At 45.7% G+C, this 19,880-nt stretch overlaps 2 protein-coding genes across 3 annotated transcripts; both read left to right on the forward strand.

Moving 5' to 3' along the window:
* Window positions 1-5,567: 5,567 nt before the first annotated feature.
* Window positions 5,568-7,091, forward strand: LOC146205533 (exonuclease mut-7 homolog). The gene has a single exon (XM_084607384.1). The coding sequence runs from the start codon at window positions 5,568-5,570 to the stop codon at window positions 7,089-7,091; it is 1,524 nt and encodes a 507-aa protein (XP_084463510.1).
* A 5,149-nt stretch (window positions 7,092-12,240) lies between these two features.
* Window positions 12,241-19,619, forward strand: LOC146205534 (GEL complex subunit OPTI). Of its 2 annotated transcripts, none has more exons than XM_084590247.1 (4): window positions 12,241-12,477; window positions 12,913-13,016; window positions 17,313-17,400; window positions 19,390-19,619. In XM_084590247.1, exons 1-4 carry the CDS (start codon window positions 12,373-12,375, stop codon window positions 19,429-19,431), a joined length of 339 nt encoding a protein of 112 aa, XP_084446373.1. In that variant the 5' UTR covers window positions 12,241-12,372; the 3' UTR covers window positions 19,432-19,619. The 2 variants fall into 2 exon arrangements, with proteins under 2 accessions (XP_084446373.1, XP_084446372.1); XM_084590246.1 differs by having other exon boundaries at window positions 12,248-12,477; window positions 17,271-17,400.
* Window positions 19,620-19,880: the final 261 nt, after the last annotated feature.

Below are 19,880 nucleotides of genomic sequence, written 5' to 3' on the forward strand. Positions count from 1 at the left end.
ATACATCTTTGAGGTCGGCTAATTCGTCGAGAAAAGCGATCGTCGTGCCCTTGTTGAGATGCCGGTATTCTTCGGTGAAGTTTGTTACCAGCACCTGAGTTTGACCTCTCCGGAATTTCGCGATGCCTCTTGCGATACCGACACCTCGTTCTAAGAGCAATTGGATATTTCCTTCGACGATGCCTTCAGCGGTTTCGATGTTTGCGCTACCTACGCAGACTGCGATGCTTGATCGGGGCGGGACGGTCAATTCTTCATCGAGGACGTTTAGAGCGATGTGTTGCATCGACGTCGTCGTAGCAGGAATGGCTTTGTCTGCAGAGAGCTTGATGAGCTTGGATCGCAGGTCGATGATAGCCCTATGTTCATTTAGGAAGTCCATGCCTAAAATCACGTCGCGGGAGCACTGCTGCAAGACCACAAAGCTGGTGGGGTAAGTACGCACATTTACGGTTATTCTTGCAGTGCATCGTCCCGATGGAGTAATCAGGTTGCCACCTGCGGTGCGAATCAGCGGGCCATCCCAAGCGATTGTAACTTTCTTGAGATGGGAGGCTAACGGTCCACTGATGACTGAATAGTCAGCTCCGGTGTCTACAAGGGCAGTGACTCTGCGACCGTCGATATCAACTTCAAGGTCACTTGTTCGCGTCCTCGCATTGCACGTGGGCCTTAGTGTCCGATCTCGGCTCCGTCGTTTCTTCAGGTCATGGCCGGGGCATACCGTTGTTACTTCGCTGGGCGGCGGTGTCTGCTTGCACTCTGGTCGTGTTGTCGGCGATGTCGTCGTGTGGAGCGGTGATGAAATGGTTGCGTCGTCGTTAGTGGTCGTCGGCGGCGGAGGATCTTCTTCTTTTCGCCGTTGAGCAACCTTACCTCCAAAGGTTGCTGCCTTTAGTTTCCCCTACGGGGACTTGGGGACCTTCCGCGCACACTATCATCATAGTTACGTCCAGACGACGCAAAGCGGGCCCTGTACGGCGATGGAGACCTGAATCGACGGCTTGGTGGCGCAATCTCACCGCTACGCAGATAGTTGTCGATTTCTTGCGGTCGTTCACCTGGGCGTGGTCGTGGAGCGTCGACTGCAAATCCGCGGAGACCGATTCGTCGGTACGGGCAGTGCCGCAGAATGTGGCCTGCCTCACCGCAGTGGAAGCATAATGGGCGGTTGTTCGCTGTCTTCCATGCGTCGCACTTCCTGGGGCTTGTTGGTCGTTGGTAGGCTTGGCGGGCGGGAGCCAAGGGGCGGTTTTCAGGAACAGGCCGGTAGCGGCGAGGGCTCGGAAAGTCATCACGTCGGGGCGGAGGGCGACGTAATGCACCAGCGTAGTTCATCGCTGTTGCCTCTTGTGCTGGAACAGTCGCAGCCGTCGCTTCAGGAACGCCCAGCGCCTGCTGGACTTCTTCACGGACGACGTCCGCGAGCGTCGCCACCTGGGGTTGTTGCGATGATGGCTGCATTCTGCGGAGCTCTTCTCGCACGATCTCCCGGATGATGTCCCGAAGGTTCTCTCCGCTTGCAGATGCGCTGGGGTAGTGGCATGAGTAGTCTGGTTGAAGTGGTCGCTCGTAGTGGCGCATCCGGGTGTACAACGTCTTCTCGATGGCAGACGCTTCCGTTTCAAATTCCGCCACTGTTGTTGGCGGATTTCGGACAAGATTTGCAAAAAGCGATTCTTTGACGCCTCGCATTAAAAATTTGACTTTCTCACCTTCAGTCATGTTAGGGTTAGCGCGGCGAAAGAGGCGCTTCATCTCTTCAACGTACGCCAGCAAAGGCTCGTTAGGAAGTTGAAGTCTTGACTGAAGGAGGTCCTGGGCTCTCTCTTTTCGGACGACGCTTGAAAAGGCAGTCAAAAACGCTTCCTTAAAAATGTCCCAATCCTTCATAGCTGCCTCATGATTTTCGAACCAAACTCGGGCATGTCCTTGAAGAACGAAGTAGACTTGCCTGAGTTTCGTGGCGTCGTTCCAGCCATTGAATTCTGCCACACGGTCGAAAAGGTGCGCCCAGTCTTCTGCATCTTCATCCGGTCGTCCATGGAAGCAGGGGGGCTCACGGGGTTGAACGAAAACAACCGGTGCTGTAGGCTGGGCCATTGTGAGCGTCGATGTCTTCCGAGATCGAGTGGGGTCAGGCAGCAGACCGTGTTCGGGTTGTAGGCCTTGAAGTCGGCGGCTGGCTCGTTGACCTGTAGGATGGTTTTCCAGGGCGACAGGAACACGGCTTGGGTCTTCGCTTGAAGGATCAAGGGCAGCACCTCCACCAGATGTCACGTAGTGGTGACGAGGGCGACGACACAAATGAAGGGTCGATGATTGCACTAAAGAAACTCTTTATTTGGGCTGACTTGCGCCCGCAAAAGAACTAAGCAACTCGGCGGCGGCGATAGAAACAAACGTGCTCGTCGATCGTCGAACAAAGAATGCCCGTCACACTCGGCAACGCTCAATTTAAAGGCTGCACAGAACAATCTAGATAACGTCGCAAGCAGCTACCAGCACGGGCTGGAACATTGTGGAAAGACAAGCGAGTGGCCGGAACCTTCGAGACAGATCTCGGTGCGTCTTGCGCTACAACAAAACTGATAAAGGTGTGACTCGCGACATCGAGCAGTAACAAACAAAGATTACGGAACTGATACGCGGTCCAGAATCAGAGTGATAAGCCTGTATGCCGGCGGCTGTTAAAAAAACAACAAATACTGTTTTGAAGGTTTCGCGGCAATATGCATGGCTCTTAGCCTGTTGTTCATCTCAGGTGCCAAGATTTCATGCATAATATTTAACAGTGGGTCCTGTGTGGACAAAAGGGGTCTGTATCCCAACATAGTGTGAGGGTACAGATCCCACTCCTTCATGTTTGAATGAGGCCTTGCCAAGGCTATGTGTTCGAAAAATTTACCTAGGCACGAGGTGAGGGAGATTGGTCTCAGCTTTTCTATTGAAAGCTTTTTCCCCGGTTTTGGAATTAAAGTTACCTTAGCGAGCTTCCACGTTTCCGGTAATGATCCTTGACATTCGGTGACAAAGTTGGGAGATGGAGTTTTGATCTAGGTTTCTCAGCATACTTTTTGTAATCCCATCAGCGCCGGGTGCAAAGGGCGTGCGGATTTTATGAATTGCTGCTCTGACTTCTGCCTCAGTTACGTCGGAGTCGATGTGAGGGTTCGGATTGCCTTTATATATTCCTGCAGGGGTTCTTTGTCCCGAGAGATGTTGCAATAACGATTCTTACGAGCATTAATGATTTCCTCGTTCGCGAGGTCATTAACGTGAAGAATTCTTTGGATCCCTCCAGGAAGAAGTCCGTAGTGGAAGGCAATGGAGTAATAATTGCCCACCTCTGAGCCTTTAATGTGCGCGGACATCGTACAGCCAAGGGCTGCTTTTCCGTTAGCAGTTGCTTCACAGGAAAGGAAAGGCGCAGTATCTGTAACACTTGTTTCTGTGGACGTAAGAGAAGGGAGGAAGGTGGGAGTGAAATTGGAAACAGGAAAGAGGAGCCGTAGTAAAGGGCTACGAAGTGATTTGGATCTGAGGATCTTTAACGTGCGGTGACAATGCACTGCAGGGGGTGTCTGCTCTTGGCCCTACGGGGCTGGGAATGGTAGACCCCTTCCGCCGTAGGCCCCCGCCGCTTGCGGCTGGAGCTAACCTGCTACCGGTTGTTGTACCAGTTGTAGGTCGTCGTGGTGGTGGCGGACGACGGCAGGTTCGTTTTTACCACAACGGAAATTTTTTTACTGGAATCAAATCGTTTGCCTTGCTAAATGTTTCAACATCACTTGTTCTACAATCCCAGTGTCAATCTCCCGTGTGTGTTATGACTTTCCCTTTTATATTTCATTTATTTCACCTTTTCCTCTACCCCTTCAATCATATATATATTTTTTTTTTTTTACATGAAAGTATACTTCAAAACCTTTCCTTGCTGCCCAATTCTTGGCCGATCTTCGTCTCTGGGTGTGTGCCATAATTTATTTGGACAACAACAACTGTTGCGACGCGCGTCTTTCTTTCTTCTTTTTCTTTCTTCTCTATTTTCTCCTCTGTCAGAATGAGGCAACAGAGGTGGCTTAGCCACAGAACCAGTAGCAGGCCCGTGCATTTTCTTTGCCTTCCCTACACTTACAGCAACAAATTAACATTGCACGGCACGCAAACGCCTCCGTTTCGCCTCCATCGAAACGCAGCGCCGGCGGTCGGGATCGAGCCCGGGTACTCCGGCATAGTAGTCGGGCATTTTAACCACTGTACCACCGCGGCGGGGCAACTCTGTTTATGTTATGTTTTCGGGAAAGGAATGCACAGTATACATTTGGGTGAACACCAGGAAATTGTGGACACTCACACCTAATTAGGTCAAGGTCACTTTAAAGGCAAGTTTGTGTCGGAAGAAGACTTGCTATACCTAACGTAGTGAAGCTCTCGCTTCCATTCTAAGTTGGTTTTTAAGGAAGGCAAGGAGCAGTATCTGTCAAGGTCATTTAAAAGTAAAAACCTCCGTGGTCGCCGGCTCGAAAAGCTGGCATACTGCAGCTTTCGCTTCGAAAGTTTTCAAAATGCTCGGAATGGAATGCCAATGTTTGCTGATCCTAAGTATCGCTGTATAAAAATTAAAAAAAAAAAGAATTAAATAGAAAGCGAAAATTGTCCGTGTGTGTGAAACACTATTCGCCACGCCCTTAATGGTAGAGCCCCTGGCATTGTATCGAACGCAAACAGCGCGTTCCCCTGAACGCGCATTGGGATGCATCAAATTCCAGGCTGCGGTGGTACCTGTTGTAGGCTGTCATTGCAGCCGCTACCGTTTCGGGGGCGGACGACGACTGTTGCGACTCGCGTCTTTTTTTTCCCCCTCTTTTTCTTTTTCTTTCTCCTCTATTTTCTCCTCTGTCTGCACGAGACAGTGGAGGTAGCTCAGCTACAGAGCCAGTAGCAGGCTCGTGCATTTTCTTTGCCTTCTTCGTATAGTCGCAACAACAAGCGATGTCGGAGCTTACGGATGAGTCATCGCCCGGGAGACAGATAAAAAAAAAATATGAAACGAAATAAAATATTTAAAAACTAAAAACAAGTGAAAAAAAAAAACCCTCATCCGTGAGCGCTTTTTATCTCGTCATTCCCTTAATAGCGGAGCTAAATCTTGTTCGAGCCGTCCAATCAGACGAGTAGTCGTGGCTACGTGTGCGGAGCATATGCGAACCGCAGTTTCGGTCGCTTGTGAGCTGCCGCTGGGTTTGCGATGATAAGTATTTTGCTGACGCGCTGTCGTGGACGCTCCTTTGAAGCCCTCCATCGCTTCATCTCGTCAACGCGGTTTTGTTGATGCCACCCGACAGTTCGGTTGTGTCAGCAGCTGCTTTACCATGGAGTCTTCATGGATCAATCATCTGGAGGATGTCTGGCATTCTGGAAGAAACAAGAAAACCGATGATCTTGTAAGGCTTCTGCACATCTATTTTGACAGAGCTTCCAACTGTTTTGAATGTGCACTTGAGTTGATGCATACAGCGCGGGATTTTCTTTGGAATGATCTCAACACCCTAGGCTTTACGGTCATGAAGGAATTTCAGGAGTGGATATCTGACCGTCCAGCCTTGTATGCCCGACTTTGGAAGGAATTGAAACACCGTGCTTTGGCGGTAGTCGTCAAGCAAGCAAAAATATCTTTGATTGAAGTCGTGTGCCAAGTGTACAAGTTGGAAGACAATCCATACGACTACAATGACATCATAGACGACTTGCTAGTCAAGAACTATTATAACGAGGCAGGCACTATCGTTGCAAGGCTGCAGCTTCAAGTATATTACAAAATTGAAGAGATTGCTGTGCCACTCTACCTCCTGGACAAAATGGAGCTGCTGGAGAAGTACATGGAAGGAGAGCCTCGAGTTCAAATCGATCTACTGAAGTTCCTCGACCTGTTGTTCATTGACCCATCCCGTGTTAAGAGGCTGAAGAACAATCTGGACATCGAGCTGGTGAGCAAACAAAAGCTTAATGGCGAAACAATTGCCAAGGCTGCATCTAGGCTACTTAAGCAGTATAGACTGTCAGTCGAGCTCTGCCCTAATATTCACTACAGTAGGAGCAAGAAGGCCTTGAAGTACCTTATCCATCAGCGGAATGCGAAGGAATACTCGGAAGCAAGTTGGAAAGAGAGGATTTATGATGTTGTCCAGGGTTTCATGAAACTGCAGCATGAGCTCCTTCAATACTTGGTATCATTTAATGACTGTGAAACTGCTCTTTGCTTTGCACTGAAGCTTGGTTATCCAGAAGATCACTGGCCAAGGCACCTTTTGGACTACAAACATCGATGTGAACCCCAAAAAGTTCAGGATCTGCTTACATCATGGGACTTTACTGATGTTCCAGACGTTACTGGCATGTTCTTGGAACTGAGGCTTGACCTTAAAGATGTGACTATGGTGAATTCATCTGCCGGTTTCAAGCATTTTATTACAGTTATTACTCAGTACAATGTTATTGGTATCGACGCAGAGTGGAAGCCAGCCTTTGGATTGATTCCCTCAAGGCTGGCCATAATCCAGCTGGCGGTTTGGGACTACGTGTTCATCTTGGATATGCTGAGACTCGTAGGGGAATTGCAAGCCTCTGATTGGGACAAACTGTTCTCCGAAATTCTGTCATCGCACAAAATTCTGAAGTTGGGTTATGGCATTGCAGAAGACCTCAGACTAGTGGCAGAGACAGTTATGCAACCAAATGCTAAAGTGAGCAGAGTACTTGACCTGTGCAACTTTGCACAGAAGCTGAGACATGACTACCCAGGGGTTATTAAACCAGTGGACCCAAGACGGAAGTGTAAAGGATTGGCTGAATTGACATATTCGACGCTGGGCCTACCATTAAACAAGAGTGAGCGCTGCTCCAATTGGGAAAAGAGACCGCTGCGTCCATCGCAGACTGTGTATGCAGCTTTGGATGCCTACTGCCTCCTGCAAATATATGAAGAGCTCAAAAAAAGGTGTGAAGAGGAACATCTGGACTTTGAAATGCTTCTTCGAGAGGCTGAAGAAACTTGGACGGATATGACCCGAGCCAAGACAGCCCGATAGAAGTAACGATCCAAGGCCTATACATCCAGCAAGCATTAGCGTTGTGCTGTTACTTGCAACTGACTGGAACTGGTACTTCTGCATCGTACTGGCTCAAAAACAAACGCAGACGGCGGCAGTCTAGTAACATTGGACGAAAAAAAAAAAAAAAGCGTGGGTTGCGCTCCTGTCTGGTGGTGCCCCGCGAAGCGCGCGCTGATAAGAGACAAGAGATGCCGTTTTCTTTTTTTTTTTTTCATTTCTCAATGCACCAGGTGTCGCAGCTAAACATGACTTCTTGCAAAACTTTATGACGTTTCAGTTGTATGTTTGAATGGGTGTATGGAAAGAAATCTTCCAAGTTTTGGCGACCCATTTCTTTATTGATGATAGGGTTAATTATATATATTTCTCTAGATTTCTAAGATTTCGCTGACGGCCATGAATAATATTATAGAAGTGCGCATTTATGCTGAGCTTGGATACTGGCTTGATATATGTTCGTACACATTTGCTGTTCCGTAGTACGCGTGGTGTTTGTACTGAGGCTGAGATAAGAAGGCGTTCAAACTCTGAACTGCGGCGAGAAGTCGCGACATTAAATGTGGAATAGAAGAGACGGATATTTTTTTTTTTTTTAATCGGGGGTACTGAAGTAAAACTATTTTCAAGTAGTTTGGAATTTCACTCCTTTTCATTTCGGAGCTACGCAAATGGTACCTCGTTGCGAAGTCAAGCTGGTAATTTTTCTTGGAACCCTAAGCCGATCCAAACGCAAAACAGGTCCTTGGCAAATTGAAATCATGTGAAGCATGTGGCTCATAAGTTTAGCTAAGAGCCATTATATATAGACATAACCAGAACAACAAAAAAGTACTGCGTTGCAAAACTGCGTGGCAAACTAGGTTCAGGACAGTAAAGATTTAGACGGGCGGGAAACCTGCTGGCTAGGCAGGCGAAGGACTGCCGCACAGGTGAAGAAGGGAAAGGAAGAACTAATGGGTGAGGTGAGGAAAGGAGCAGAGGAGAAAACTGAACAAAGAAAAGAGAGAGAGAAAAAAAAAGCATACAACGGATGAACGGCGCGGTATAAGAAAGGCAATAGCGAAAAAAGTGCATCAAGCGCAAAGGAAAACGCCAGCAATCCACCACCAAACAGATTTTTGCCGCTTCCTGTATTGAAAGCTGCGACGGAGCCACGTTTTCGCGGTTGCTACGGCTTTAAAAGCGGCATTGTTCCCCACAGCCGATATCAGTGTGATATTATTTAACATCATATCACTCAATTTATAAATGGCAATTTAAGAGCACTCTCAAAATCTCTGATGAGAGCTCATGTGTCTGCGTTTCTTCAGTTTAGCTGCTTACCAAGAGTAATATAACTAGAGTGTGCATTTACACTACGTTTTACTACTCGCTGCTTATATTCGTACCAATTTGCTTCCGTGCTGTTGCGCGGTGCTTTGCAGTAAACTGTTGAGTTGCGTACAGCTACAGAAGCTAAGATTGCAATGCCTTCCAGCCCCGAAGCATAAGAGACTGACACAAAAATGCCGATTGTATTTCACTTTGCAATATGCAGGACGTCACAGCTAACCTCGACTTCCGACAGATTTGCGTGAAATATTATTTCAGTTGGGGCCTTTCTAACTTGATTTTTTAATGCTTGTATCAGAAGCTTCTTGACATGTCGGGAACAATTCTTTTATTGATGGAATAGTTCATTATGTTTTCTTTGATTGTGCTGATTGCGAAGAATAATTTCGCTGATTGTGAATTCCGCTGATTCCGAAGAATAATTTTAATGGGGTGAACATTATTTATGCTGCGGTTTAATACATGGTTGCTATAATTATACTCATTTGTTTTGGCGCAGTGCGCGCGGTGTTTGTACCGTTACCGAAGCTGAGATGAAAACGCGTTCTAGCTCCAAAGTGCTGCTAAAGCACTTGAGACAGCACGCTTCTTTTTTTTTTTTTCCGTACAGACGCGGAGCACGACTTCCACCCACGGTGGAAGAACTGTACTTCCACCGCTGCAGGGAGAGCAGGAACCACCTCGGTATTTTTTTGTTTCTTGCAGGAGAAAAAGAAAGCGCTCTGACGTAGATTCACGTGGGAGCAACGAGGCTCCGCCGGAACAGGTTTGACGGCGTCCGGTGCCCCTTTCTGTTAGAACATCGCGCCGCTCCATCCGTCGTGCGATGACGAGCACCATGGTTTAGAGTTGCGGCGATTACAGAGCGCGCATTGACAAGCTTTAGCGGTTGCATATGTGGCCATCGAGTGTAGTTGTGGCGACCCCAAATCGACGACTGCTTACATCACAAAGCGAGTGCACATTGAGCGGGAAGCGTCGATGTGACCCTCTCTGGCAGCCGGCAGTTTTATGTCGGCGCTGCTTGTGGGTAAACAAACACGTACGCTGGGGGCGCAGTCGAAATCTGCGAATCGACGTATCCTGCGGGAGTTTAGGGCTCACACACTAAATATTAAACGGTGTATGTTTACTGTGTTTATGTTGAAGCACTCACGAGACGTCATTTGGCTCGGGAGTCGGTCGCAGTCGCGCTCGCGGCTGCGGGGGAGGCGAGACGTGACGCGGAGACGGCGGCAGATGGGGGGCTCTTGTTATGCTTTCGCGCGCTAGCCGTGCCCCCCCCCCCCCCCCCCCCCCCACACACACACACTGAACATAACTTAAAAAAAAAAGGACGCTTTACCAATTCGGAATAATTACGTTTGACTAAACACGCGCACATAACAGCAAGTTAAGGGGTATTTGTTTAAAAGTTTTGCCTGCTTCTCTAGTGTCTCAAGGTATGCTTTCGCGTTAACGTATTTTTGTTTGGGATTTCTTAGTTTTGGACCTAAAGAGCGACGGCGGGCAATAGCTCAGCAATCAGCAACACGCTAACCCCTCCCCCTTTCGCCGCGCACACGGCGGAAGGAAACGTTGGACATGCGCCTTTTTATATGCGCGAGCATTTTGTTGTCAAGCTAACTTTCATAACGTAAGAATTATATGGTGGGTACGCTGACATGATGCGCTCATTTCAGCATCAGTGACGCTCTCATGTCGAGAGAAGATATTTCTATGATGTTAAGCTTGCGACAGCAAAAATGGAAAGTAAAAGAGAGCATGTCATGTTACTGATTTTTATAAAAAAAAAAAATTCGCTCTGCCGCATTTATTCGAACAACATAGAGATGTATTTGCTAAAAAAAACCTACATGCTACTTGATCAACCTCGTCGACAGCCAACCACGGCTTTACTTTGGCCATGTTTGGCTGCCGGCGATTCCCCTACGATTTGCCAATGTGCGGCTGGCTCAAAGTACTTGGCCGACCTTGTAGACAGCCAACCACGGCCCTACTTTGGGTCGTGCTTGGGTGCCGAGCGTTGGGTGCCGAGTAATTTCTTAGTCAGCCAACAGTTCCTTAGTTTCGCAATGGGTGGCCGAAAATACCGGCTGCCAAGCTCTGTCCAGTCGTTTAGCGGCCGCCCGTGCAATTTCAGTTGGGTGTCAAGGGCAAACGGGAAAAGTGCGACTCACGGCCTGCGTTTCTTAAGGCGCGAAGAACTTGCTTCAGTGGCTTACACATCTCTAAGTATATAAGTAATGATGAAACTATAAGTAATAATTTCATGCTTGTGAGTCGTTATTTTCCCTTGTTGGTGCATTAATTCACTCTGTAGAGTGTTTGATATGTGTCCAATAAATTGTGTAATGCACGTGCGTTATATTGTAATCTTACATTCGCTTTATGACAAAAGCCCCGCTAAACATCTGGCATAAAAGATAGGCATCCGAAAATGACGAATCAAAGGAAAAATAAAACCGAATACCGCCCTCTCTTCCAATTCAAAGGAAAATACCGAAAATACGGAACCCTACATGTATACATTAAAACTGTTAAAAATTGAAATTGCGTTTATTCACGGGGGCCCGACTAAGGCCCAACTGCGTTCGCCCTATTTGCGCGAAAAATATTCGATTCAAATTCAATCCGGTTCTAACCTATTTGATTCTAATTAGATTTTATTTTGAAAAAAGTGCTATTTGCACACCCCGTACAAGTTATTACACGTATGCGCCTGTTTTACTATAGAATAAAATAGTTTTTTTTTCAATATTTCAGAAATGATATTGTAGATGGCAGGTTGCATTAAAATATGTTAAAATCAGGTTCCTTGCTTCTCGTTTGCACTTGTTTCCTTACGTGCGTTGTATTACCACCCCTGCGCACCACTTTCGTGTCCATGCAAGGTCAGATTGCTTGCATTGTTGCGTGCACACACAAGATACTTAAATCGTGACTTCGTTAGTTTGAGTAGTGTTTGATATAATAATGCAATAAATTAAACGTGTCTTCTCAGCAGCTGTATTGTGACATCTCGTTTCTAAACCGTTTTTATTTAAATATATTCTTTTCATTAATAAATAGCGCGGAAAGACGTCCCCATGCAGTTACTCTTTCCGGAATGAGCGCAAGTTATGCGCTAATTTTCGTGCGCTGTCATCAGCTTGGTAAACTGGAAAGTCGCGTAATGCCTGGTTTTAGACAAAATGGAAAGGCTCCAAATGTATTGAACTGATAAGTTTTTGCAGCCCGGTCCCGGGAGGATATATATGGATGACACTAGAAAGTCCGAGAAACGGTGCTTCGCAGGGTATGTACTACTCGATCAGCTTCAGCCTAGTACCGGGAGCGATCTTCAGAAAGTGCTTAACGGGTAGCTTTTTGAGACGCACTCCACTGTAATTTGCCATAAACTCGAATTTCCCGCTCATTTTTACTTTCTTCGAAGGGAGCGAAAGGGAGGGCACATATCGCAACTTCTGCTACGCGTCCCCTCGCTCTGCCGGTAACCTCTATGATTTGTTGACAACTGCATTAGAAGGAAAGTAGCAGTCATAGCAAGCATGACCAAAAGATGAAGGCACAGACGCATTTAGCCAACGTTATTACTATGTAGTTAACCACCTTAACTGCCTTAACACCATGCCAATATTCAAATAACGCGCCTTGAGATGCTGATTCAGAACGAATGGTTAACAGTTGGAAAATTATACACTTAGGCATTATCAGGAACTTTTCTTAGTTATGATTTAAACCAACACGTTTTTTAAGTTGAAATCTTGTTGCGCGTGAAATGTGCACCGACAGGGGGATACCGAACTCAAAATCATGGCTCAGTCGGCGTGCTAAGCGGCTGAGCGTGAGTAGCGTGAGGAAGTTTGCGAGCGAATCTGTTTTGTGAGAGTTCCCAGTTTGGTACAGCCGAATTTTGGTAAACATGAACCAGAGGCGAAAACAAGCGGAGAGAAATGGTCATGCTAAAGGAAGCTTATCGTCTGTTTGGGCGCGAGCGTTCACGCCGAACTCCGAGTGGCCCGACAAGGTGAGAGGTGAAATCTCTGTGTGTTATTTCCTCTGGCGAGACTGGACCTTGTCGCATCGCATTCAATGCACGTTGTTGTACTAATTGAATTCGTGGTTTTTTTCCACGCTTTTTTTTTTTTCTTCGTATGAGTGCAATACACTTGAAGACACAAGGTGTATACTACCAGAGTAGAACGCTGCATCTAAAGCATCGTTACTATACAACCGTGCTGCCCGGACTCATTTTGAGTACAGTGTGTGTTGTGCGCCCTGTTTCTCACCCAGTTTTCTGTAATTAATATCTAAATGACACGTGATTAAATCTGAGATTGTCCGCACCGAACTGGTCAGACGCGGACTGACGTGTTCGCGTTGGTATGGGGTTCTTGCCGTCCCAGATGGAACACGCGCTCTCTTTTAACTCATATCGTGTTTCATCTATGCATGCTTGCAGGACGAATTTCTTGACGTCTTGTACTGGTCACGACAAATCCTTGGGATTCTTCTCGGGTTGGCCTGGGGCCTAGTGCCACTCAAAGGATTCTTGGGAATCGCATTGTAAGTGCACGTGCTAAGGAATCATGCAAAATAGATACCAATAAGCAGCGCTGTGATGAAAACGTGGAACACATAAGCACGTAATTTCTGGTCTAGTTATTTGAGACTGCAAATTCTGGGGCTGCTATATAACTCTACAGGCTGCACCATCGACTAGAATGCGTTTTTGACGTGAACGTGCACACTTGTAAAGTGAGGATGGTCACTTGTTGCTGGTTTAACCTTCTGTGCAGATGCATGCTCTACACACAGAACAACGTTTTGGTGGCCAACATTGTAACAGATTTCCTGTGGCAGACCCCAAGAATCTCTGCAGACTCATGACTAGAATGTTCTCCCGTCTTTATTTTTATGTTGTTGCAATGACACATCAATTTTATATGCATCAAACAGCTAGTGGATTAATTAAGATTGAAGCAACGGGTTTAAGCTAGGTAGTATTGTTGCTCTATAGTCAGCTGCAACTTAAGGAAAAAGTGGCTTTTGACCCTGTAAGAACCCTTTGGTGGCTTGGACTGATTCTCTTAAATAATCCCCTTTGACCTGCTTGTGGGGCAGTGCAGGTTGTGGCTGATTAAGGGAGGTTAACCACACCTTGATCAGATTAACCACGACATCCTGAGGATCGGTCGATGCCATTGGCTGAAGGGCCCCCGTTAGGGTCTTCTGCATTGTCTTTTTATTTTTTTTTCATGAATTCTATCTGACCTTATGGAGACCTGTATTCTCAAGATGGAGCTTATTATAATGTGCAGTCTGCCCTTCCCTGGTGACGAGTGGATCATAAATTTTTTCATCTTCATAGATCAAGTTGAACTTGTTGTAATGCAAAGCCCTCTCCAAATGACCTCAGGACATCCTTGTCTTGTGCCAGCTGATGCCACATGATGCCATTATTTCAGTAAACTTCACAATCTTGTCGGCAACTCTTGGCTGCCCTTGACTGCATATTTGTTTTTTATTTTTGCATCCACTCTGACACTGTGCATTACATGTCCTGCCCAGTTTACTGTTAGACGGCACTAAGTGAATAACCTTGATTGAAATAGTGTAGCCTCCGAGGAGGAGTCCTCAGTCCAGGGCCCATCTGGCTGCCCCTTCCAGCCTAGCCCTGTACATTAGCTGTTCGGAGGCATCAGTGGCTAAAAGATTGGTCTCCGAGGAGGCAGGTGTGGGATGGGTATTGCGGGTAAGGATATATGTAGGGGGCAGGCCCAAAGATATCGGTAATTGGTAGAGACGTCCCCACAATTAGTGTAGTAAGACGAGTAGATGGTGGGGTAGAAGAGAAAGGTGAATTAAGCAGGAAACGATTGTATCTATAGTTATTTCCATTGAGTGGCTCAAACCTTGGAAGGTTTCTCATTTATAGGCCTTTAAATCTTAGATGTTGCTCCTTTAATGAGGAAGTGATATTAGTTGCTATTAATAGCCACATCAGAAAAGCGAAGTGGCAGATGTCACAAGTTTGAATGTGTTTGAAACATTGATATCACTGTCTATAATTTGGGGCTGCTCATAATCATTAAGTAGTTGACCGTCAGCTACTTTCATTGTTTACTTTTGATGCTTTTTTCCTTGGGGGGGGGGGGGGGGGGAAGAGAGTTGAGGGTGCCAGTTGCTATCATGACTGGTCAGCAACAATACAAGGTGAACTTTCGACTTTGCTGTGCAATATAATGTGACATGATGGTTTGGGCGGTTAGCTGCGAAAGCATTTCGGTTTTGCTAAGTGAGTGGCAGTTTGCTGTTAATGATGATGGCTGGTATATTCAAACAATGTTACATAATGTTGGTCAATACTTTTACTAAGTGATATGCACTGCGCACACTAGGTGCCCAACTATGCTGCCAGCCGCCATTTTTGCAGTGCACGTAGCAGACGAACTCCTGCCAGTGGTGCTCCGAAAGTATGTCTTCGTCGTGTTACGGTAGCTCGCGTGCCACAGTCACGTTGTCACTCAGAATCCGTGTGCATCGGAAAATGGGCCTGTAATAATAGCTGCATTAAAATGTGTTGTAAACAAACTCCACTCAGGGTGTTCACATGCGCTGGTTACCTCTGCTCGATCCGAGGTATGCGAAAAGGGCGCAGCGACGAACATTGTTCGTGGATTCGGCTTCCCTTTACTCCGGAATGAAAGCTTGCACAACGGTGACAACAGCCCTTCCAGCATGTAGTTCAAGCACACTAAAGGGGAATTAAGAGGACGTAATCAGATGGCTGCGGTGGGTCTATGCTGCTCTTGCATTACTCTAGACGACATATCTGTGCAGAACCTTTGATTTCCATCTCTTCTGTTTATGTGACCATGGCATAGTGGTTCAGAGTTTAACCTTAGGGTTACCGAACGTTTTGGATGAGAGCACAAGAAAAACGCAGGATGCATGTGCACCAATTAAAGTTTCCCAAAACCTGTACATGTGAAATGATGTGTGACCTAGTCCTGTTTTGGACCTTGAAATGAGTCCCTGGGGCATGGCTTTGTTTCCCGGGGTTGCCTAGGCCACTCTGGTGATTACTTTTTTTTTTTCTTGTACAAATGCTGGGAATTTATGCTTGCGCCAGGGCGATAATGCAAGTTCGCTGCCTATCTCAGCAAACAGGCAGTTTAACTCAGTCATTGCACTGTATGTGTACTGTGTTTACAGATGCCAACATGAAAGACAGACACGACAGGGTTGAAGCGCAGACCACCGAGTATCGGCCAGACATTCTCGCATGTCCACTTTTGTCAACACGCACGGCGCTGAGTGCAAAAATGAGCCACCCCTGTGCACTTATAGCCAAGTTTGGTGCCTTAATGAGCTACCATTAACTGCAACAGGGGGTAGCACTTTGTGTAAAAATGACATTTTTCTAATGTGGTAACAGTAAGGCTTCCAAATTCCAACTCTCAGATTTTGCGGAAGCGCTGCAGCCACTGACCATTATCTGCGCTTCGAGTCAAGCCCACGGCGTCGTCGGACCGGCCGTTCCTCGACCTCGGATCGAGCAGCGCTAAGCAGTGGAGCTGCCCATTCGAAGCGACATTTATTTGCGACATAGTTTCTTGCTGCTGTCGAGCGCGGTGATGGCCAGCCGAATCTCCCGTGCTCGTGAGTTCCAAGCGGCAGTCTGAATGCATTGCGCAAGGAAAGCACTCTAGTGGGGGCATTCGTCGGCTGCGTGCACCACAAGTATGGCGGCCGGTGGCTCAGTTGGGCGCCAGTGCGTGCCATCTATACACAGTTTGTGTAGTTGTAGTGACGCATAGCAGTTTTCTTTTGTGCAGTAAGCAGCCACTGCATTGGACGAGATTGACGCTATAGAAAAAGTGACTGCCACTGCTGTACTAGCTGCCCTTTGCAGATACCAGCCCACTGTAAACCTATAAATGCATTAGTCCCAGTTTTCTTTTTTCAAGATGGAGTTTCGAAGATCTTTGCTTACTTCCCTTGCAACAAGGATAGGGGCAGCCTTAAGAGATGAAAATAGAGCGATATGGATTAGAGAACAAACTGTGTTCTAACAAAACTCAAGAGGAAAAATGGGCCTTAGTGTGACAAAAAATGCTAAGCACAGGTGTGGTTTGTCAGGATAACAGAGTGGAATTCCAACAGAACAAAAATGTAACACGGAGTGGCTGAAGGCCGGATGAGCTTATGAGATTAGGAAATTTGGTTGCCCGCAAGTCGTGCAAATCGGTGCTAATTAAAGGTCAATGGGCAGGGCCTTCTTCCTCAAGCGAGCATAATCAAGCTGTTAATAGTTATAATGCTTAAAAGGTATGATCTCTTAGATTAGTGGGCAAATGTTACAATACTAGTAGCATCAGTGAAATTTATGGTTCTGATAATTTCAGTCACTTAATGTGTCACGGCTTCACTGAACTATTACCACGTGCTTGCATGGTGAGGCCTTCACCTGTCTTCACTGGTCACTGTCGGTTTTCAATGATTTGCCAAGTTCAAGTGAACAGATGACAGAATGTGACCGATGCTGTGTAAAAAGTGCAGAAACTATTTAACAGTGTCAAATGAAGCTGTGTTAATTTCGTAGAAATGTATTATTGCTGTAAGCATAATTACGTGTAGTGGGCTAGGAGGTTAGCGTCCCCTGCTTCTCTTAGAAAATGTTTTCTTTATGACAGAGTCAGTATCCTTTATGTTTTCACTGAAAAAGCTATTTGTGCATACCCCTGTCTGGCCAATCCTTTTGAGGGTTGGCCATAAGTTAGAGGCTGGTTGATGTCGAGCAAATTCTCTGTGCAGGTTCTTCTGTATTAACATTGTACTTGTGTATGGGTACACAAGCTCATTTCAAAAGGTGGACGATGAAGAGTATGGTGGAGTGTGGGAGCTTGTGAAAGAAGGTTTTGTCACATCTTTTGCCGGCTTTCTGGTGAGTATTTTTATTTAGTATGTTTTGGGGACCTATTGCTGGGCAGCTACTGCATAGGTTTAAAAAGGACTTGTACATATCAAGGGGAAATGCTAAACTGCTTTGTCTACTTCTCTCATGGTATTGCCGTATTTTCTAGTGCATATGATGCACCCCTCATATTTAAAAGCTTTCAGCAGGAAAGTTGGTATATAAGACGCACCTCAATTTACCCAGTTAGGGCATTGGGACCTGTCTATACAAGATTGTGAGACCATCTCAGAATGCTCCGTTCCTGTGAGAATACTCCTTACATGGCGCAAAATAATAAAAAGAAAGGTAACATCACACCCAAAAAATCTCTTTTCCAGGCAGAGCAGCAACACTTCATTTTTACTCGACGCATAAGTTTCATCTTCTGACGCTCTGTCTTGTTCGCATTCGCCTATTTCTGGCAGCAGCCTTGCTGAGACATCCTTGTTGCGCTCAGAATAGCTGCTCTGATCATCGCCATGCTCGGGCATCAGGCGCAGTACACACAGGAAGTGGAAAATACATGCAGTAGTCAGAAAATAAAGATCCAAATGGCAGCTTTAAAAGTGAAACTTTGTTTTGGCTTGTCTTGACAGTGTGGACAGGTGAAGAGCGTATATGTGTATGTCCCCATCTTTTGGCATTTCATACTATTAATGCTAATGCTTGGAGGTTTCGTAATCATGGAAGTCGTTACGGCCGCTGTTTCACGATAAAGTTTACCTCGGAAAATTGAGCAAAATGGAAAAAAAAAAAAGTTATACACGATGCACGGTTGTACAGGACGAACTAGAAACATTTTTGCAAAAGAATTGCGTCTTGTACACTGAAAAATATGATAATTTGAACTTGGCCTGCTTATATTGTGTAAATAGATAGCCTAAGTCTAAAAAGCTAAGTTTCTGAATGCAATTAGAGCACTGTCTTTGAGCACTAAACTTCTGTATTGTACAATATCAACTGTATTACTACAAAAAGAAGAAAAAAAGGGCGCTTCCAGCTACTTGCTGCATGGAGTCATTAGTCATTTATAAAATTCATTGCTTTAACTCTTAATACAATATGCTATGGTAAGGTGATGTTTGCTGTAGCTGAGAGGTACAGAAATTATACCATTCTCCGGTATAATCTTTGCCCCTCTTTTTTTTTCTTGAAAATTTGTGAACCTAATTGAAATTTCAAAGCTGTCAGTCACTGGGGTGTGAACTTTCTCTTTCTGTTCAAGAAATTTCTTGTGTTCGTGAAGTCCCAGCAGGTCACATGGGCCGTGAGAAGCACTGTCAGGGAGGAATGTGGATTTATTTAAATCATGTGGTGTTCATTAAAGGGACACTGAGGTCATATTGAAGTTGGCCTCTATTGATAGATTACTGCATATCAACAGCTGAGATGCTCTTTTGACTGGAAATGTAGCTTTTATAAGAAAGTTAGAAAAAGTAAATAAAAAAATTATGAAATATAGGTGTCACCTTTGCCAGCTGATTTTGCAAGTAAACTGCAGTGCAATAATACAGTTTCTTGGATGTGGATCCTAGAGGCTGTACCTGCACTCTCGTTCTCTTCGGAATGGGGAACCTTGAGTCAGTTTCGATTTAGATGTCACCAGTTTGAATCGAGTGATGCTAGAAATTTTAAATGCAGTTTCTGCAGCAATAAATGTGTGTTTCGCTGCTGGACAAACATCAGCATGGCCAGAAGGAGCCATTGAATTGAATTTTACTGATAAAGATTGGCTGGAGTGGACTTCGATGTCTCTTTAGTGAGCACAACGCACAATACATAGGTGTTAGCTGCTGTGACTAGGATCCTGTCCTTTGTCCTTGGGTTCAGCAGCCAAATGCCATGACACTAAGGCACTGTGGCAAGCTCTTACAAAGTGCTCGCTTTCATCTATTTGCAACTTTTCGCAGTTGTTTCCATTATCATTAGTGTTTGGATTATTATAACTGATCCTCTTGTATATCTCTCTTGGTGCAGGTAACATGGATTATGATCTATTCTGCAATGCAATATGACTGATGTGTTCGTGGTCAGAAGGACTGGTGTTGACGTGTGTTGTGACACAATTCTTCCATCCATCTGTGCTTAGGGCAAGGCAAAATGGACATATGAAACATACGGAAGTGGTTCACATCATTTTTTTTTTGTCACTAGCACATCTCATGTCTTATACACATTGCATACAATAAATCTACAAATTTTCTAGAGAGGTTCACCTGTGTGTTGTGAATTTAGAAGCCTGCTTGGGTGTACTTAGGGCTGTTTTGATGAAATTGTCTGCAAAAGTGTGCTAAAGAAGTGCAAGCAAGCATGTAATTTTCATTGTGCATTAGCTGTTAGTATGAATGGACCACCTGCTGCCACTAAATAACTTTTATAATTGAATTCATTCTCTTGTGTTGTTTTGGTTTTAACAGCTGAACGGTGGCCATGGGCATCAGCAGGATTCTGTCACGGGGGCAGGGGGG

This window comes from Amblyomma maculatum, chromosome 1, assembly GCF_055883805.1.
Source record: "Amblyomma maculatum isolate TAMU_Amacu chromosome 1, ASM5588380v1, whole genome shotgun sequence".
Taxonomy (NCBI): domain Eukaryota; kingdom Metazoa; phylum Arthropoda; class Arachnida; order Ixodida; family Ixodidae; genus Amblyomma; species Amblyomma maculatum.